Source organism: Thermobia domestica, chromosome 5, assembly GCF_964235325.1.
Source record: "Thermobia domestica chromosome 5, izTheDome1.hap1.1, whole genome shotgun sequence".
Taxonomy (NCBI): domain Eukaryota; kingdom Metazoa; phylum Arthropoda; class Insecta; order Zygentoma; family Lepismatidae; genus Thermobia; species Thermobia domestica.
In genome coordinates, this window is record NC_137458.1 from 158800201 (window position 1) to 158819763 (window position 19563).

The window sequence follows — 19563 nt, forward strand, 5'->3', positions numbered from 1 at the left end:
TTAGCGAGTAAAATACTATACTATTCTGTGCGCAGCGCATCACTCAGTTCTGTGAGAGAGGACGGAGGTAAAAGTTTGTCTCTGATACATGTCTCCAAAACGGACCACAGCTGTTCAATTGTCAAGGTCCGGGGATCGGAAAAGGACAAGGGAGGTGTTCAACTTCATCCCGATCTTCTTCAAACTTTGCAGCAACAGCTCTAGCTGTGTCAGTGGGCACATTATCATTCTGAAATATAGCGTCACTACTCAGGAATATCTGGACCATAGGATGCACATTTGGCATTGACGCGCCCGGTGTTTTATATTAAAAAAGTTCTAATCCGCTTTCCAAGAAGTAATTATTTTAATTAATTATTCTTGTACTTTGATTCCCTTTTAATTCTGAAAATTGTTTTCTGGGAAAGGAACCTATGTAATAAAGAAGTACAATCATTTAAACGTATCAAATCATATAAATGTTAGAAATAGAAGTTTACTTATGAACTATGTGAATATGAAATTACGAAACCGATAATATAAAATCCAATGTTTGAAATGTTGATTTTTTTATGCTTGTCAAAGCTAAAGCAATTTGCCATACGACTTGTAGTGTAACCTTTGTTTTCTTCTGAACAGTCCAAATTCTAAAAATAGCCATTTATAATTTTATTAACATATATACAGTCTTTTACAAGGAAACCTGTCCATCCACCTTTCTTCGTAAAGCTATATATATGGACATATACCAAACAAACATTAATCTTCTTAAGTCAATTGAGTCTTTTATTTCGATCTCAGATTTTAACATTTTTAAAGAGAAGTTAATGATCATTTTCTTAAATAAGACCTACATACATTATTTGGATAATCATGGTAGATAGAACAACACAAAATTAATAATAAATCCACGTGTTATTCTAGGAAAAACTCTACACTATGTAGTCACCAGCATGAAATGGAAATACACATCCTACATGTTCTTTTGTCAATATCTCAGGAACGAGTCAATCAATTTTGATTTAATTTTACTCGATGTACAGAGGAGCAATTGTCTGTACAGCACGGAACAGTGTATTTCAATTGATTGATTTTTTTAAGTAAATGGCAAAAGAACATATAAAGTGACTGTGACAGCAGTTACGAGTAAAACATCAACGACTTATATATAGTATAATCTTAATCCTACATACTCAATCATGTTATCAAGCAAATACCTACACAATTGCTGCCAAAATATAAACTGCTCGTATTGTTAATGCTTGTTCTCTTTAGAACACTACATGAAAATTGATAAAGACTATTGTAAATAAAAACTCTATAAACTATAAGTTTATAAGATATCGGGCTACAAATAAACATATTACGTACAAATATAACGTGAGAAATTGTGATCAGCATTATGCAATACGCATATTTCGAATTCTCTGAAAGACTATACACATATACTTTCCATATAAATCACGTTTACATACTAAAACGAAGTTAAATGTTAATTAATGACTATAATATAATATTACATTCGAGAATGTTAGAAGGGAGTTTATATACAAGATCACATGTTATACAATTTTATTCACAAAGAATAAATCATGTAGTATTTCTGGGGTTGTAGTATAAATTTATGAAGCTGATTTCGTTAATCCTTATAGATATAACAACAATATGCACAATAATCCATTTTTAGTCCTTTTGACGAATTTTGTAAAGTCGAATCATGTGATATACATCTTATGTTACTAATATCCTTTCATTTTTACAGACCCTCTAGATGGAGTGGCAAGTGAACAATATCTGAGAACTTCCGAAATCAGTCAATGTTTGAATGCTACCAAAGCTGAAACAAGCATTAAAAATGTCCACGGCAAATATCTTGGACATCCATAGTTTTCTTTGTTTTAAAGAAGACAATTTTGTTCTTTCTGACGACCAAATCGAGGTGACATCACATTTCTTTCTGACTCGACTAAGAGAGCTTAAAAGCTGATGACTTTGTATTGTCCGAAAAGTTATATACGAGCTGAATAATATTTGTATCCATTAGGACAAGTAGAAAAGTTGAGTGAATAGGTCTCACACTTTATGTGCAGAATACGGATAGCACATCATTTTTCGCGCATATTTCTTTCAGACATTACCATGTTCATCAATACCATTAACCAATTCTCCATTACATTCCTCGTAGCAGATGAGAAGTGGTATTTTTAAGTCAATATTAAGCGGTATAAAAGATAATTGAGCTGAGAAAACCTGCAGAAGAACATCCCAAACTTTTGTCTACAAAACCTGCAAACTAGTTTCGATCTGCGAATTCTTATTTAAAAGCATCTGCGTAAATATTCCAAATGCTTACTGTTGCTTTGACAGTATTCAAACTTCGATTGGAGACAAACATTAAAAAATTAGCTCTGACCACTTGACATTCTATACTGCGATTCTGTAGAAACAAAAGGAAGATTAATAACATGAAAGGTACATCACGTGATTTTATAATCGTAGCCTTTATTCAAGAGGGCTGATGTAAATAATGTTTTGACTACAACAAATAATCAGGAAAAGAGTTGCTAATTTGTTATCGTGAAGTGTAGTGTCTGTTGATAAAAGGAAAATTTAGTTATAACAGTAAATTTTCTAAAAATAAATTACTAAATTAAGAGTGTATTTATTTCAGATGACAAACATGAAAAATGTATCATCTTATCGGAATATAATAGAAGTAGTCGTGTATTTTTGTACCAATAACATTCCATTACTCTGTAAATTATTTCATCCTTAATTTGTATCAATTCATTCACTTCTCGAGCCAGTCGTGGAGAGAACTGTAGAACTTTAATATCTTAATTCCACTTCATGGAAAGTATTTACAATGACTAACTACGATATGTATAGCGGAGTTGATGATAATATTAAATTCACTAGTTAACAACAGGAAGTAATTGAAAACGGATGCTATCCTAGCTGAATAAAATAATTAATGTAAAATTATAAGCGATAACAAATCAACTGTTTTACATATTCTTCAATGAAATCAACATCTATTTCAATTTATAAATGTTAATGAGTTACGTAAATGTTTCGTGTCACCAATTAGAGCTGAACCACGCTGATAACACGGCTATTTAATTAGGTTAACACCTAGCACATGTAATTTCGTGTTAACGTGTATGTATGTCTTGTATTTCTTGTGCTCTTGTAGTATATTATGACTGTCTTGCTTAATCTATTATGATGATTAAAGTTCGTTTATGTATACTTATTTTGGGACAGCTCCTTCTGGAACGACTGAAACCACAGATATCAGCTCTTTATGTTCACTAAACTCCTCGCAAGATGGCGAATATGTCAACCTCACAGTTGAAACCCCATCTCAAAGGTTAGTAGTAAAAGAAAAACATTTGTGTAAGTATATTGTACTTCACGTTATTTTTCACAAAGAAAATTCATCTTTCAAGTACTCTATACCAAGGTAAATACTATTATACATCAACGATTGCCGAGATACCATTATTCTATTAATATAAAGCAACATATTTCGTTATTTATCAGGTAAGATAACAAAATTCGTTTGAGAACCGATAGCAATAAAATCGCATAAATGTCAATGTCAGTGTATGTGTCTGAAAAGGTTTCATATAACAGCCAAACCAATCCGAATAGCTCTTCCTCTATCACTACTTATAATGTATCACCTACTAGGAAACATTTCATTTCTAAAGTTCAAATTCCACTTTTTATTTTATTTATATCATTCAACTGTACATTTATATAACAGTTTATAACTTAAATCATTAACATTTACACGGCAAATTTAAATCTTGCACATTTCTTAATTAGATTCTTCTAAAACAAAACAGCTACAAATACTCCCACTATATAATCAAAGAAAACGTAGAAAATGTATGTGTTATTGCAAGCTGGAAATAATCAAAAGGAATGTTTTTACTATTATCTGAATTATATGATTTTGGTCAAAATTCAACAAAAAGGAAATAAATTCGTGATTGACCTCTAAATGCTGATAGTTCTCTTATAAAGAACATTAAAATCATATCGATTTTGGTAAATTAACGATAAAATGTTAACTAGAAACATATTTTCACTACATGAAAGCTGCCACATAAAAAATACAAGTAAACGCACAATACAATTTAAAATATACCTTTGTATCATTCAAATAGTAAAATGTGAGAGCTCTTCTCACACAGACATTATTTGCTTAACCTATCTTAAAATATCTTCCGAATTGAATTTATTTGCATACTTTCCAGAGGTTTGCCTCTGAAGCGCCACCTACTTAGAACGGTGACGGTTTTTGAAAACCTTCCTACTCCTGATCCCGGGCTTTTCTCCGCGTTTTTTCAGGACACTGTTCATCAGACTTATCTCAGCCAAGGGTGTACAGTGTCACTGCATTAATAGGGGAACTGCCTTACCTGGACTACTATCCAAACGGGTAGTCCAACCTTGCTATCATCACATCACATCATATACACAGCATTTGGGCATCTGCCCACCAGATAGACTTCACTATGGCGGATCATGGCACGAAACCTGGTAAACGAACTAGCGGACGACATACGAATCTACCTACTGTTGTCGATGGACCATCTGTTGGTCCCACGAAGGTGGGGCCACGGAAGGGATCATCAAAGACACAAACGAATGTTTCTGGCTCTCGCCAACGGAAAGATTCTCAAACTTCTTGTGCATCTGTCGAATCTTCTACATCGGTCCGATCCAGGTCACCTCAATCAAAGGCTAGCTATGCCGCCCGAGTTCAAAACTCACCGCCGAAGAAAAAGCATCATACTGAATACCCGACCAATGACGCTATGGATATAGGACCACCAGCAGATTCTACTCCTCCATCTGTTCAGTCATCTTTTGCCATCCTTCTCCGCAATTACGACACGAAGTTCTCAAATGAGAAATTTGTTGCACTCCAACTAAGGAAGTATCTTCCACGTGCTGCCATCAGGGAAATAGTGCACACAAGAAATGGTTATATCTTTAAAACGTCTGACCCTGATCTATACACGACGATTCGAAACAAAGTGCCTATCGATACTTTCGGACCACAAGCCGAAATCACCAATCTCACTAATTCGACACGCAAGCAACCCCCTCCACCACGGAGACCCTCGCTTCTTTCTGTAGTCATCCGAGGTGTCGACCCGTCTTACACAGACGAGGAAGTTCATGATGAACTAAAACTCGAAGGCTACACCATTTCTAAAGTACTCCGAATTCGTAACGATCGTGGGCCCACTTTCATGATTCGCATCCTCACACCCCATCAGGAGACAATCGACGATTTGCTTGCACATGGAGCTTTCATATATAACCGTAAACATAGAGTCGAACCATCGCGTTCAATGGCACCCTTACCAGTTCGATGCGAACGCTGCCAAGAATATAATACGCATAATACAGCTGACTGTAAGAATGACTTCAAATGCGGTTACTGTGCAGGACCACACTCAACTCGTTTATGCACTAATTTGCACCAACCAGCGAAATGTTCTACATGTCCGGACAGCCACCCTACTTATAGCTATAAATGTAAAGCAAAACCGGACCCAACGCCGCAACATCCGGAACTGGTTGTACCCTTGCGTACCACATCGCTTGTTACCACCCCTCCGCCCACAGTAGATACCCCAGTCACAATAAATCAACTCCTTACTTTTCTTACTCTTTCACTGCAAAATATCCATCCTTTCATCCGGCCACACATCTTACAGCAAATCACCCTTGCAGCCAAAGCAACATTTCATATTCACTTCACAGCAACATACTCTGGAAACTCAGTGCATTTTCATGCTTCTCCAACACCTCAAACCGGTTGAATTTAATTTCATCATGGCTCTAAACTTTCTTTATTTGAACATCCGATCCTTTACTAAAAACAAACCTTTGTTTCAAACCCTGCTACTCGAGGAACATATAACAGTTTTCCTCTTAAACGAAACATTCTTAACCAAAGCAACTCCATGTCGCCTACCAGGATATACCATTTTACGTGCAGACAATTTACAGCCCGCACAGCGCGCTAATGGGGGCGTAGCGGTTGGTTTCTCCCCTTACTTGCCTTACCGTCAGTTCTATTATACTCATACACCCTTACCTGAATATATAATTTCCACTGTATATTTCAAATCAATTATCATTACCATAGCAACCATCTACATCCGGCCTGGCCATCCTCTCCCAATACAATTTGTACAACATATTTCAAACACCTATAGCCACTATATCATCATGGCAGATTTTAATATGCACAGTCGCTCAGATCACGATCGTACCAATTTCGCAGCTTTCATCACCACACACACCACTGGAACCATTCATCAGTTACCAAAACCCACTCGGCCAATCTCTGACACAACACCAGACATCGTTATTACGTCTAGCAATCTAATAACTCGTAGCACTATTTCCGTACTTGATACCCTGGGAAGTGACCATGCTCCTGTTAAACTCTCAATAAATCTTCACTCTTCTGCTTCACCTCGTCCTCCATTGCCTTCACGCATCTGTTTTCGCTTTGATAAAGCTAACTGGAACTCCTATCGCTCTTATCTTACTAAACGCACTCAACATCTTTCATCGCCCGCTTCCGAAGACGACCTCTACAGCACTGTCGATACACTCACTTCTACTATACAGGAAGCTAGCACTCTTTACATTCCTACCACCAAAAATATTCCATATCAACCTCGACTGCCACCACATTACCTGACTATGATCACACGTTCTCGCCAACTATATCGAGATTACATTCGCACTCGAAATCCTGATGCCTTACACCATCATCAACAATGACAGAGAACTGTGCACAATTACATCAGGGCCTATAAACTCCGGTGTTGGGTGAAAACCTGTAATAGTCTGTCTACCACCAGTCATCCTACCAAATTTTGGAAAAAGTTCAACGGTTTATGCGGCAAGTTCACAAAAACTCCCTACCCCATTCTGATCGGCAACTCCGTAGCTCACACAGATACAGAGAAAGCAAATGCCTTTGCAGATCATCTGTAGAACATTTTCACACCGCCACCACCTGGAATTACACCCCATGTTGCAGACAAAGCTGACACTTCTCCATTCTTGCAACCCAATACCATGCATGAACTCAGTGTCGATCAACATGTTACTGCCCCCATCACTGTCCAAGAGGTCACAGATACCATCAAATGTAAACGAAACACAGCGCCAGGCTTCGATAATATCACCTATCGTCAGATCAGGGAGTGCCCCCCTACACTTCTCATCCTCATCGCCAATCTCTTCACCTTTATACTCCGTACAGGCTACTTTCCTATGTCTTGGAAAACATCTAAAACACTTATGTTTCCAAAACCACATAAGCCTCCTCATGAGATCTCTTCTTATAGGCCGATCCAACTCACAAGCACATTCAGTAAAATCCTCGAACGCATTCTCGTCAAACGCCTTCATATCTACCTCAACACAAGAAATATCATTCCTCTCACTCAAGCAGGTTTCCGTCCTTCTTTCTCTATAAACGATCAACTCTTACGACTCACAAGCCTTATCACCACACACTATAACAGAGTGAAACCATCATGTCTCGTACTATTCGATCCCGAGAAAGCGTTCGATAAAGTGTGGCATCTCGGACTTATTCATAAACTAATCAGGCTTCAGCTTCCTACAACATACATCCGGCTTATCTTTAACTTTCTTTCAGGTCGTCTTACTTATGTTGCCATCAATGAACATCTATCTCATCCCATATTCTTACTATCCGGAGTTCCACAGGGTTCTGCCCTCTCCCCACTGTTGTACATTCTGTTTGTTGCTGACATGCCATGTCTCCCAGAACAAGTCTATTCTTTTCAGTACGCAGATGATACTGCCTTTCTCGCTCTAGGAACATCCATCCAGCACATAAATAATATCCTACAAACAGCCATCACAGATTTCAGCTTTTGGTGCCGGAAGTGGAAACTCACCATCAACGCTATAAAAACACAGGCCATCATCTTTCTTCCGCCAAATAAAACTACTAAGGTTCGCCGCAATCGCCGTTGCCTATCTCTTCACGTGGACGAGGTTCCACTACGGGCTACTAAGGCAGTCACCTACCTAGGCATCACATTCGACACACACCTCACCTGGACGCAACATCTTAAAACAGTTGTGACCAAAGCGCATAATCGTCTGAACTTACTTAAACGTCTCGTAGGAACGACATGGGGTCTCAAATCACACACAGTCTTAAACACCTATAAAGTATTTCTCCGTCCTAGTCTCACCTATGGTTTCACAGCTTGGATTGCAGCATCAGACAAATTCTACAAGAAACTTCTTATTCTCGAACGTCATGCTCTCCGCATTGCCTTTCGCATAAAATTACCTAGCCCCACACAAGACTTGTATCAACGCACTAATTTTCCTACCTTGCAATACCATCTTGAATCCCTTCGACTCTCCTACATACGACGCCGATTTCAAACCCAACATCCACTACTTTTCGATACAATGCACTACATAGCCCTACATCCCACACCCGCACGGTATCTTCACACGTCATTATCTCTTCTATTTACATTATACCATTACACGCTTCCTCCTGATGATCCCTCACTCCTGCTTCTGAACGATTACGTCACTCATGTTCATTCACCTCTCATTTTTCCATCATTTCATGCACAGTGATTTTCTCATACTAACTTGGGTTCATCGTGTCTCTCATCATAGCCTAAAGTCCCCCTAGGCAAGAAGATAACTGCATTCGTCCACTAATATGTTCCTATGTGTTGTCCTGTGCTTGCACCTCATCTCATACTTCATCCTCATTAATTATATTACTCTACTATTGCGTTATTATACTCTAGTTTCTATTTCCTGATTATGTTTATTGTATATGTTACCTCAATTGTGTTTCTCATTTATTGTACTGTTGATCTTTGTTTAACTTCATCTTTCATAACAGCTATGTATGTATGTTTATGTTGTCTATATGTATTTGTCTATTTTCTCCACCTCGTGTTAAGGAACGCAAAGTTCCTTAAGTCCATTACTACTATGAAAGAAATTCAATAAAGCACTTAGACCAACCAGAGATCTCACAACCCTCAATTCCTTCACATCTCTTCCCTAAAAGAGGGCGTAACCCTCTCAAAGGTAGCTAGCCTCAGCTAGCAATGTAAAAAAAAAGAATTTATTTGACTTCTATCCTTCATTCTTTTTCTCTTTAGACACATTTTCTTCATTATTCATTACTTGAAATTAAATTTCTTTAAGATACTGTAGCCAGTACATTCAACATCAATCATTTTAATTTTGACAGCTTGTTTAGGATTATCAAAAGTACAAGTTTGATGTATTATGTACTATTCGTCTTCAACTGCTAAGCTTTATTACACAAATTACAAAATTTTCTTAACCTAATATCGTTAGTATCTTCCTTCGATTAATTCTTCCTTGATAGTGCTATTCTATGATAATATTTTGTTATAATTCATTCTTTCAATAAAGCAACTTCTTTTTTGTCATCATATTTCTTTAGATTTTGACCCTAACTGTTGTTTCACTAACAGCTCGACTAGTACCACATGAACACATTTTTCAACCTTTCAGTTGAGAAAGTTTGATGAGAATTTAATGTGTTAGTTGAGGAAACTTGTAAAGTAACTAGCAAAACAACTGTCGGTAGCACTTGTCGTACAACTGTCGGTACTTAGTTCTTCAGCTTTTCTCTATCAAATTTATAGATTGCTTCTACTAATATATAACTAACACCCAAGTCATTACAGACAAATATACGGAATACGTAATTTTCAGTATGCCCCTACATAAGACATTTTTTGTAATATTGAAATATGTATACAAATTACATTTTCTTAAATTGTTTTCATTGTTATCTAAAACTGATTATATTTTCGAAACTTAGGAAATAAAGAAGTTAAATATCATTTTTAAAAATGAAAGAAATGTTTATACCTACTGAAAGCATAGAGCTATTATGAATTAATATTCTTCGCAGTTTATTTGGTGTCACACAAGAACGTGAAACAAAATCATAAAACATTTAAATAGTTTTGTTTACTTATTTCTTTTTCTTGAAATTAACGTTTTTCCTCTATCATAAAATAGTACTGTTTTAACTGTATTTGTTCAGTTACATTATCATTAACTACTTTCACCATACAATCACTAAGTAAAAAATGTACTATATTTAACAATTCTTAGTAACCACCTTTAATTAAATACAGTTTGATATTATTTCTAGCAATATTTCACAATATATATATATATATATATATATATATATATATATATATATATATATATATATATATATATATATATATATATATATATTGTAATATGAGTTATACAAGTGCTTTTACTGAAAGATGTTGGTATTGACTAAATCTTAAAATGGTAACAGAAAGCCATACAAAACCTTAATTTAGCTTCATCTGTTATACAGAATACTAATATTACTTTAATGAACATGTTCTTCCTTGATATATCTGTATTCATCCATTTGTACTCCATTTCCTGTTTATTTATAAATAGATACGTGTGCGTGTGTGTACAGTAAGTTATAAAGTAAGTAGAAACGTGAATAACCGAGAAGAGGTTTACTAGCATTCGTCACGTTCAAAAATTCATTTGCATGCCATGAGCCATTATTCTAAACCACAAGGTAGAAGTTGAACAGTAATTTGAAGTTATATTTTTTTAATTCTTGAGTAATGTGGTATTCTTTATTTAATGGTAATCAATAGGCCTTTACATATTATATATACATATTTTATAGTAGTTATAATAATAATAATAATAATAATCTGCAGTTGCGATATTGTCGACATATTAGGTTATTGGAAAAATAGATTTACTAAAATAAGCCATATTTTTGCAAATTGGAGCAAGAGCACTTTGCCCTTGTGTGCACTGTAGAATACTATTAAGCATGCCTCACGGTAGAATTCATGTCAGTCTTCTGTTTGCACTGTAATTTATGTTTTGTTTCATTAAGTGTCAAACACATGTTTTGGCTTATAGCATTTCATCAAAGTTGATTTCAATCACAGCTGATTTATGTAATTGTTTTTTGGCACAATTATTAAGTATCCATTAGTTTCTTTTGCAATGTCCTATGGAATGAAAATATGGAAAATATTCTAAAATGAACCAACTTGAAAGTTGGAAATTTTAAAATAGCTTGTTTAAAGAACTTTCAACTTTGGAAACCCTTCTTGCAGGAAAAAAAACACACTGGTAGTCTAGTAAATATGAATTTATGCGTTCCTTCTAGAATAAAACTCCATAGACTAATTACTATTTGAAAGAAGAGTAACAAAGGAAATTTATAGAAATGTATCGTTTTTTATTAATGTGAACTCTTACTCTGACTAGTATTTATTTTCACCTTGTTAGTTAAGTAAACTGTTTCATCAGTAGAAATGCGATTGAAAAGATACAGCAGAATAAGTAGATAAATTATTTGCTGAAAATATTTAGTTCTCTCGGCAAAGTTCTAGAAAATTCAGGAAAAATAATTCAAATATTTAATGAAATTCAGAAGTAGTTCTTATTTTTTTAAATTTTAATTTTAAATTAACTTTTATCTGAGAAATAAATCTCAATGAGATATTTTCATTAAAAAAATGCTCTGCTGATGAATGTTACTTAGCAGAATTTGCGTGTTTTTAGGCGTTATTTATTGTAGCTTTCGTTTCTAAAATTGCCTCTGGTCAGACAAAAGATAGGTTAATACGCTATGGTAAAATAAGATTGCCATAATACATAATATTTGCAGAAACATACTAATTCTAGTAAGTAACGTTGTTTTAATAATTCGTGTGCTTGTAGCATAGCGATCACTAATATTTTAATATATATGTTGTACATTTAATATTTATTTAATGCATAAAATTGAGATTGACGATTATAATTAAACTTCATACGTCGAAAGCAGTATGCTATTATATATATAATTATAATACAGACTAGTATTTGTTTGGACTTTATTTAACCCGTGTTTAAACTTCAATCATCAAATAGTTACTTTAAATTCGAAAAAGTTATTAATTGTAGGAATCGCGAAATCTATTGTTAATTTGTGCTGTATTCTACGAGAAAAATATATGAAATGCATATTTAGTATTCAATAATATCTAATGTCGAAATAGTTCACGTTAGTGATATTGTTATGATAATTTTGTGATAAAGTTTAGATTTAATACGATAACATTATAGTCTTATACTAGGTATACTAGCTGTTTCTATGTCAGTTCAAGTAAATGTAAGATGAAACCTAACATAAAACACAATGATTATGTAAGAATGAAGTAGGCGCTGGAATATTCTTCTTGTAGTTGAGGGATGCTAAGTGCAGTTCCGTTGTCTGCAATTCCAGCACACATTCTTTCAGTTTTCCTCGGTTACATTTGTGAAACATCGGAAGAATTTCGACAGAAATATTTATCGCCCGTTCATTTATCTTCCGTGTTTCAGCAAGTGTGAAATTGGAACGCAATGGTAAATATCATAGAAATAACACAATCCATATATACAAGATCAAATAAAACAAAATAAACTTAAAGAAAATATGGTGCTTTTCTTGCTTTAAAATAGTGTATAGGCCTAATGATATTTTGTATTTGGCATAACAGATGCAATGTACGCTTGAATTATGAAGCGTGGTTTCGATTTGATCCTCCGTGTAAGAAAGTCTCGCATAACAGCCTGAGTAATGATTCAGATATTACTTTAAGCAGATGTTGTTGTCTCATATAGCCTCGGTGGTGCAAGGGAACATTAAATACAACTAATCAAGCAATCGATCAAGGAATATACGAACTTCGACTACTCAAGTTTATCTATCTTTCGATATTTTTATTCACAGAAAGACTTTATTCTGGAAACATATGTGTCATTAAGTATACATTTCATACAAAAAGTTTTATTTTTATCCATCTTCTGGATTTTTTCCAGATAAGTCAGTCAGATATCTTGATTTTCTAGTGTTTGGATGTTATTTCTTTCAAATGTTTGAACAAATTTTCCCACTCTTTTTGGGATTACTTTTGTTTAAGTTCTTTCTACGCATAGTATATGATGAAAAAATGAACTAATACTATGTGAGGAAGTTTAAAAGTATTAATTGTTAATTGTTAAATACACTATGTAAACGTTTTGAAAAATATCTCATACATAGCAATAGAAATCCAATTAAATAACTTAATTATTAAATACAGTATGTAAAATTATTGAAAAATATCTCATACATAGCAATAGAAATCCAATTAAATAACTTAATTATTAAATACAGTATGTAAAATTATTGAAAAATATCTCATACATAGCAATAGAAATCCAATTAAATAACTTAATTATTAAATACAGTATGTAAAATTATTGAAAAATATCTCATACATAGCAATAGAAATCCAATTAAATAACTTAATTATTAAATACAGTATGTAAAATTATTGAAAAATATCTCATACATAGCAATAGAAATCCAATTAAATAACTTAATTATTAAATACAGTATGTAAAATTATTGAAAAATATCTCATACATAGCAATAGAAATCCAATTAAATAACTTAATTATTAAATACAGTATGTAAAATTATTGAAAAATATCTCATACATAGCAATAGAAATCCAATTAAATAACTTAATTATTAAATACAGTATGTAAAATTATTGAAAAATATCTCATACATAGCAATAGAAATCCAATTAAATAACTTAATTATTAAATACAGTATGTAAAATTATTGAAAAATATCTCATACATAGCAATAGAAATCCAATTAAATAACTTAATTATTAAATACAGTATGTAAAATTATTGAAAAATATCTCATACATAGCAATAGAAATCCAATTAAATAACTTAATTATTAAATACAGTATGTAAAATTATTGAAAAATATCTCATACATAGCAATAGAAATCCAATTAAATAACTTAATTATTAAATACAGTATGTAAAATTATTGAAAAATATCTCATACATAGCAATAGAAATCCAATTAAATAACTTAATTATTAAATACAGTATGTAAAATTATTGAAAAATATCTCATACATAGCAATAGAAATCCAATTAAATAACTTAATTATTAAATACAGTATGTAAAATTATTGAAAAATATCTCATACATAGCAATAGAAATCCAATTAAATAACTTAATTATTAAATACAGTATGTAAAATTATTGAAAAATATCTCATACATAGCAATAGAAATCCAATTAAATAACTTAATTATTAAATACAGTATGTAAAATTATTGAAAAATATCTCATACATAGCAATAGAAATCCAATTAAATAACTTAATTATTAAATACAGTATGTAAAATTATTGAAAAATATCTCATACATAGCAATAGAAATCCAATTAAATAACTTAATTATTAAATACAGTATGTAAAATTATTGAAAAATATCTCATACATAGCAATAGAAATCCAATTAAATAACTTAATTATTAAATACAGTATGTAAAATTATTGAAAAATATCTCATACATAGCAATAGAAATCCAATTAAATAACTTAATTATTAAATACAGTATGTAAAATTATTGAAAAATATCTCATACATAGCAATAGAAATCCAATTAAATAACTTAATTATTAAATACAGTATGTAAAATTATTGAAAAATATCTCATACATAGCAATAGAAATCCAATTAAATAACTTAATTATTAAATACAGTATGTAAAATTATTGAAAAATATCTCATACATAGCAATAGAAATCCAATTAAATAACTTAATTATTAAATACAGTATGTAAAATTATTGAAAAATATCTCATACATAGCAATAGAAATCCAATTAAATAACTTAATTATTAAATACAGTATGTAAAATTATTGAAAAATATCTCATACATAGCAATAGAAATCCAATTAAATAACTTAATTATTAAATACAGTATGTAAAATTATTGAAAAATATCTCATACATAGCAATAGAAATCCAATTAAATAACTTAATTATTAAATACAGTATGTAAAATTATTGAAAAATATCTCATACATAGCAATAGAAATCCAATTAAATAACTTAATTATTAAATACAGTATGTAAAATTATTGAAAAATATCTCATACATAGCAATAGAAATCCAATTAAATAACTTAATTATTAAATACAGTATGTAAAATTATTGAAAAATATCTCATACATAGCAATAGAAATCCAATTAAATAACTTAATTATTAAATACAGTATGTAAAATTATTGAAAAATATCTCATACATAGCAATAGAAATCCAATTAAATAACTTAATTATTAAATACAGTATGTAAAATTATTGAAAAATATCTCATACATAGCAATAGAAATCCAATTAAATAACTTAATTATTAAATACAGTATGTAAAATTATTGAAAAATATCTCATACATAGCAATAGAAATCCAATTAAATAACTTAATTATTAAATACAGTATGTAAAATTATTGAAAAATATCTCATACATAGCAATAGAAATCCAATTAAATAACTTAATTATTAAATACAGTATGTAAAATTATTGAAAAATATCTCATACATAGCAATAGAAATCCAATTAAATAACTTAATTATTAAATACAGTATGTAAAATTATTGAAAAATATCTCATACATAGCAATAGAAATCCAATTAAATAACTTAATTATTAAATACAGTATGTAAAATTATTGAAAAATATCTCATACATAGCAATAGAAATCCAATTAAATAACTTAATTATTAAATACAGTATGTAAAATTATTGAAAAATATCTCATACATAGCAATAGAAATCCAATTAAATAACTTAATTATTAAATACAGTATGTAAAATTATTGAAAAATATCTCATACATAGCAATAGAAATCCAATTAAATAACTTAATTATTAAATACAGTATGTAAAATTATTGAAAAATATCTCATACATAGCAATAGAAATCCAATTAAATAACTTAATTATTAAATACAGTATGTAAAATTATTGAAAAATATCTCATACATAGCAATAGAAATCCAATTAAATAACTTAATTATTAAATACAGTATGTAAAATTATTGAAAAATATCTCATACATAGCAATAGAAATCCAATTAAATAACTTAATTATTAAATACAGTATGTAAAATTATTGAAAAATATCTCATACATAGCAATAGAAATCCAATTAAATAACTTAATTATTAAATACAGTATGTAAAATTATTGAAAAATATCTCATACATAGCAATAGAAATCCAATTAAATAACTTAATTATTAAATACAGTATGTAAAATTATTGAAAAATATCTCATACATAGCAATAGAAATCCAATTAAATAACTTAATTATTAAATACAGTATGTAAAATTATTGAAAAATATCTCATACATAGCAATAGAAATCCAATTAAATAACTTAATTATTAAATACAGTATGTAAAATTATTGAAAAATATCTCATACATAGCAATAGAAATCCAATTAAATAACTTAATTATTAAATACAGTATGTAAAATTATTGAAAAATATCTCATACATAGCAATAGAAATCCAATTAAATAGCTTAATTATTAAATACAGTATGTAAAATTATTGAAAAATATCTCATACATAGCAATAGAAATCCAATTAAATAACTTAATTATTAAATACAGTATGTAAAATTATTGAAAAATATCTCATACATAGCAATAGAAATCCAATTAAATAACTTAATTATTAAATACAGTATGTAAAATTATTGAAAAATATCTCATACATAGCAATAGAAATCCAATTAAATAACTTAATTATTAAATACAGTATGTAAAATTATTGAAAAATATCTCATACATAGCAATAGAAATCCAATTAAATAACTTAATTATTAAATACAGTATGTAAAATTATTGAAAAATATCTCATACATAGCAATAGAAATCCAATTAAATAACTTAATTATTAAATACAGTATGTAAAATTATTGAAAAATATCTCATACATAGTAATAGAAATTCAGTAAATATTATCTAATGAAACGGTTAAAATAAAAAAAAAATTACAGTTTCATACCTTCTTCTCATTAAATACCAACCTAACGTGAATTCAAAACTTTTTAAAACTTAATTTTCTTCATTTATATACTTCCATAGTTAACACTTGACACACTTACGTTTGATAGTATATTTGTTGAAAGGATAATTGTTTACTATCTATTCTTACGGAGGGGCAAACTATATTTGGAAAAGTCCATCACGTCCTCTATTCGAGGTATACAGTCATATTTCATACTCCTTTGTGCAGTATGCGAACATGAATAAAACGGTAAAATTACAATTTCGTATAATTTCAGCATTGTGTGATCTTTTGTAACACAGAAAGCATTATGTTAGACTATAACAAAGACTTTTGTCAAAATTTGTCGCTGTACCTGTTGCAGCTGATAAAAACTACAAAAACAAAGCTAAAAAATAATTGAGAAAGCTTTCAATATTTTTTGCTTTAATACTTAATAGTAACAGTAATCTTAATAATAACACTTTAATCTTAATTTTAATCTTAATAGTAATCTTAATGATAACACGTAATCTTTTTTTTCGTTTGTTTTTTCTCGTGAATTTAGATTTTCATGCACATGCTTTTGTCAGGCTACGCTAAGTCACAACCTCGCATTTGGTTTATCATTTTGTTAATTCCCTTTATTCTCAATAAATTTGTATTTGATTTGTCAGTAATTGTTACTGATGTAACATCACGACAAATGCTTGAACTCTAAAAGAAAAGAGACCGCTACTTTACGAAGGGTAGTAAAAAAATTCGTTTTCTAAGCTTTGTATATTTTTGCTCATATTATCATCTTTCTCTTATAAGCTTGTTTCACATAAATTTTATTTATTTGTTATGTACACAAGCCTGCATAAGCATTCAAATCATCAAAAGTTTCTACTATATGCTTGCTACTTTTACAGTTCAGATTTCGAAAAAGGTTTAATTTAAACAAAATTAAAGGTATAATTTAGATACTTCAAAAACAATAAAATATTACTGCACAAATTTTAGTTTAGTAAAATCATGTTAACTTTATTAATTGTGGTGTATTTTTTGTCGAAATATAAAGTGTAAAAGAAAAGTAAAATATTAATTAAAAATTCTAAGCAAAAGCGTTGTCTGTCATTCTGAAACGAAGAATTATTTTTTTTTACGTCTAATTTGTTACTTCGCACTATTTCTAACGAAAATGGAAACATCCCTCATATTTAATGTAGATCTAATAAAATGCTTCATAGAGGAAAGCTACAAGAGAATAGCAGGTTTAAATATTACACACATATGATACATTTGTAAAAATATATGTACCGGTATAATATCGTACTAAGAATATATGATGGAACATAATCTTTGCATTTGTTTTCTCTAGACATTTTTACAAATTTAAACATTTCAAATGCATTTACAATTCTAACATATAAGAGTTAACTGCTCATTGTAAAATAATAAAATGTATATTATATTGAAACACAAAAAATAATATAATTATATTTTTCTTCTATGGATTACAGATATAATTTACAGATACAGATTTAAAAATATGTAGGATATAAAATGTATTGATTAATTCGTTTGTATTCGATCGAAATAAACATTTACTGACGTTTTCTTCAAGGTATGATTAATGTTATTAGGAGAAGAAAATACTAAGAAAATCTGACTTCAGAAAGGGATAGAATTATTTAAAATTAAAATAAATTCTGGTAAAGACAGTAAATAGAATCGCGCACAACATGCATATTTTCATGGATGGATTACGGAGCTCACCGTTCAAGTCACCGTTACCCATGAAGATGTTAACGGATTAACGAACGAACTTGGTCGAGATAATTGCTCTGGCTGTCTACTGCATAAATCAGAATTCAAAAGTTCGCTTTCGTTTAACATTTATGATATAAAGTAATGGACGGAGGGACGGATATACTAACAGTAGAATCCTGTAAAGCCCAATACGCGATCTTAATGCAGATGACTGAGATACGAAATAGAGAAGCGATTGTTTACTCTACCTACCAAGTAGGCGGCACTGATTTAATCTAAAGATAAGCTAAACCAATTTCTAGGAAAACTGAAACACTGACATTTCGATTTTCTCCCAACACCGATTCGTCTAAAAAGAGTTTTGAATTTTTTTTTTAAACCAGTGCGATTTTCGCCAAAGTCGGTATCTGTCCTTGTTCTTGAAGTATTCATTTCCAAAAAGTTAACAAGCAGCAAAAAGTTTTTGTCTGGAAACTGAACCAGTTTTAAAACCGCAATCGAATTAATAGAAAGAATCGTTTTATTTTCCTTTTATAGAAAACCTAAACGGTGTCTTGGAAAGTTTCCAAAAACTAGTTGCGGATTTTCTCGAAACCGAAATACTGATTTTTTGTGCTCACAACTAATTCGATTCCGTGAGGGCGGATCTTATTTTTCATTCTACTCTAGTTTCAATGTGGGTCAGGGCTTTATGCGGTCTCCGTAAAAAGAATACTTGGAGAAGTCTGGGATTAAAGGGGGCCTAAGTGTGATGTTTGCTGCATCACCTTCTGTATGTACCAAAGTTGAGTAAATACGAAGTCTT

General features: G+C 30.8%; 1 protein-coding gene across 2 annotated transcripts in view; it reads left to right on the forward strand.

Moving 5' to 3' along the window:
* Positions 1-19563, forward strand: part of GABA-B-R2 (gamma-aminobutyric acid type B receptor subunit 2) — an 832753-nt gene that overhangs the window by 774956 nt on the left and 38234 nt on the right. For both annotated transcript variants that reach the window (XM_081759238.1, XM_081759239.1), the window contains exon 14: positions 3247-3352. In XM_081759238.1, the coding sequence (XP_081615364.1) occupies positions 3247-3352 (106 nt within the window). The remainder of the gene's footprint in view (positions 1-3246; positions 3353-19563) is intronic.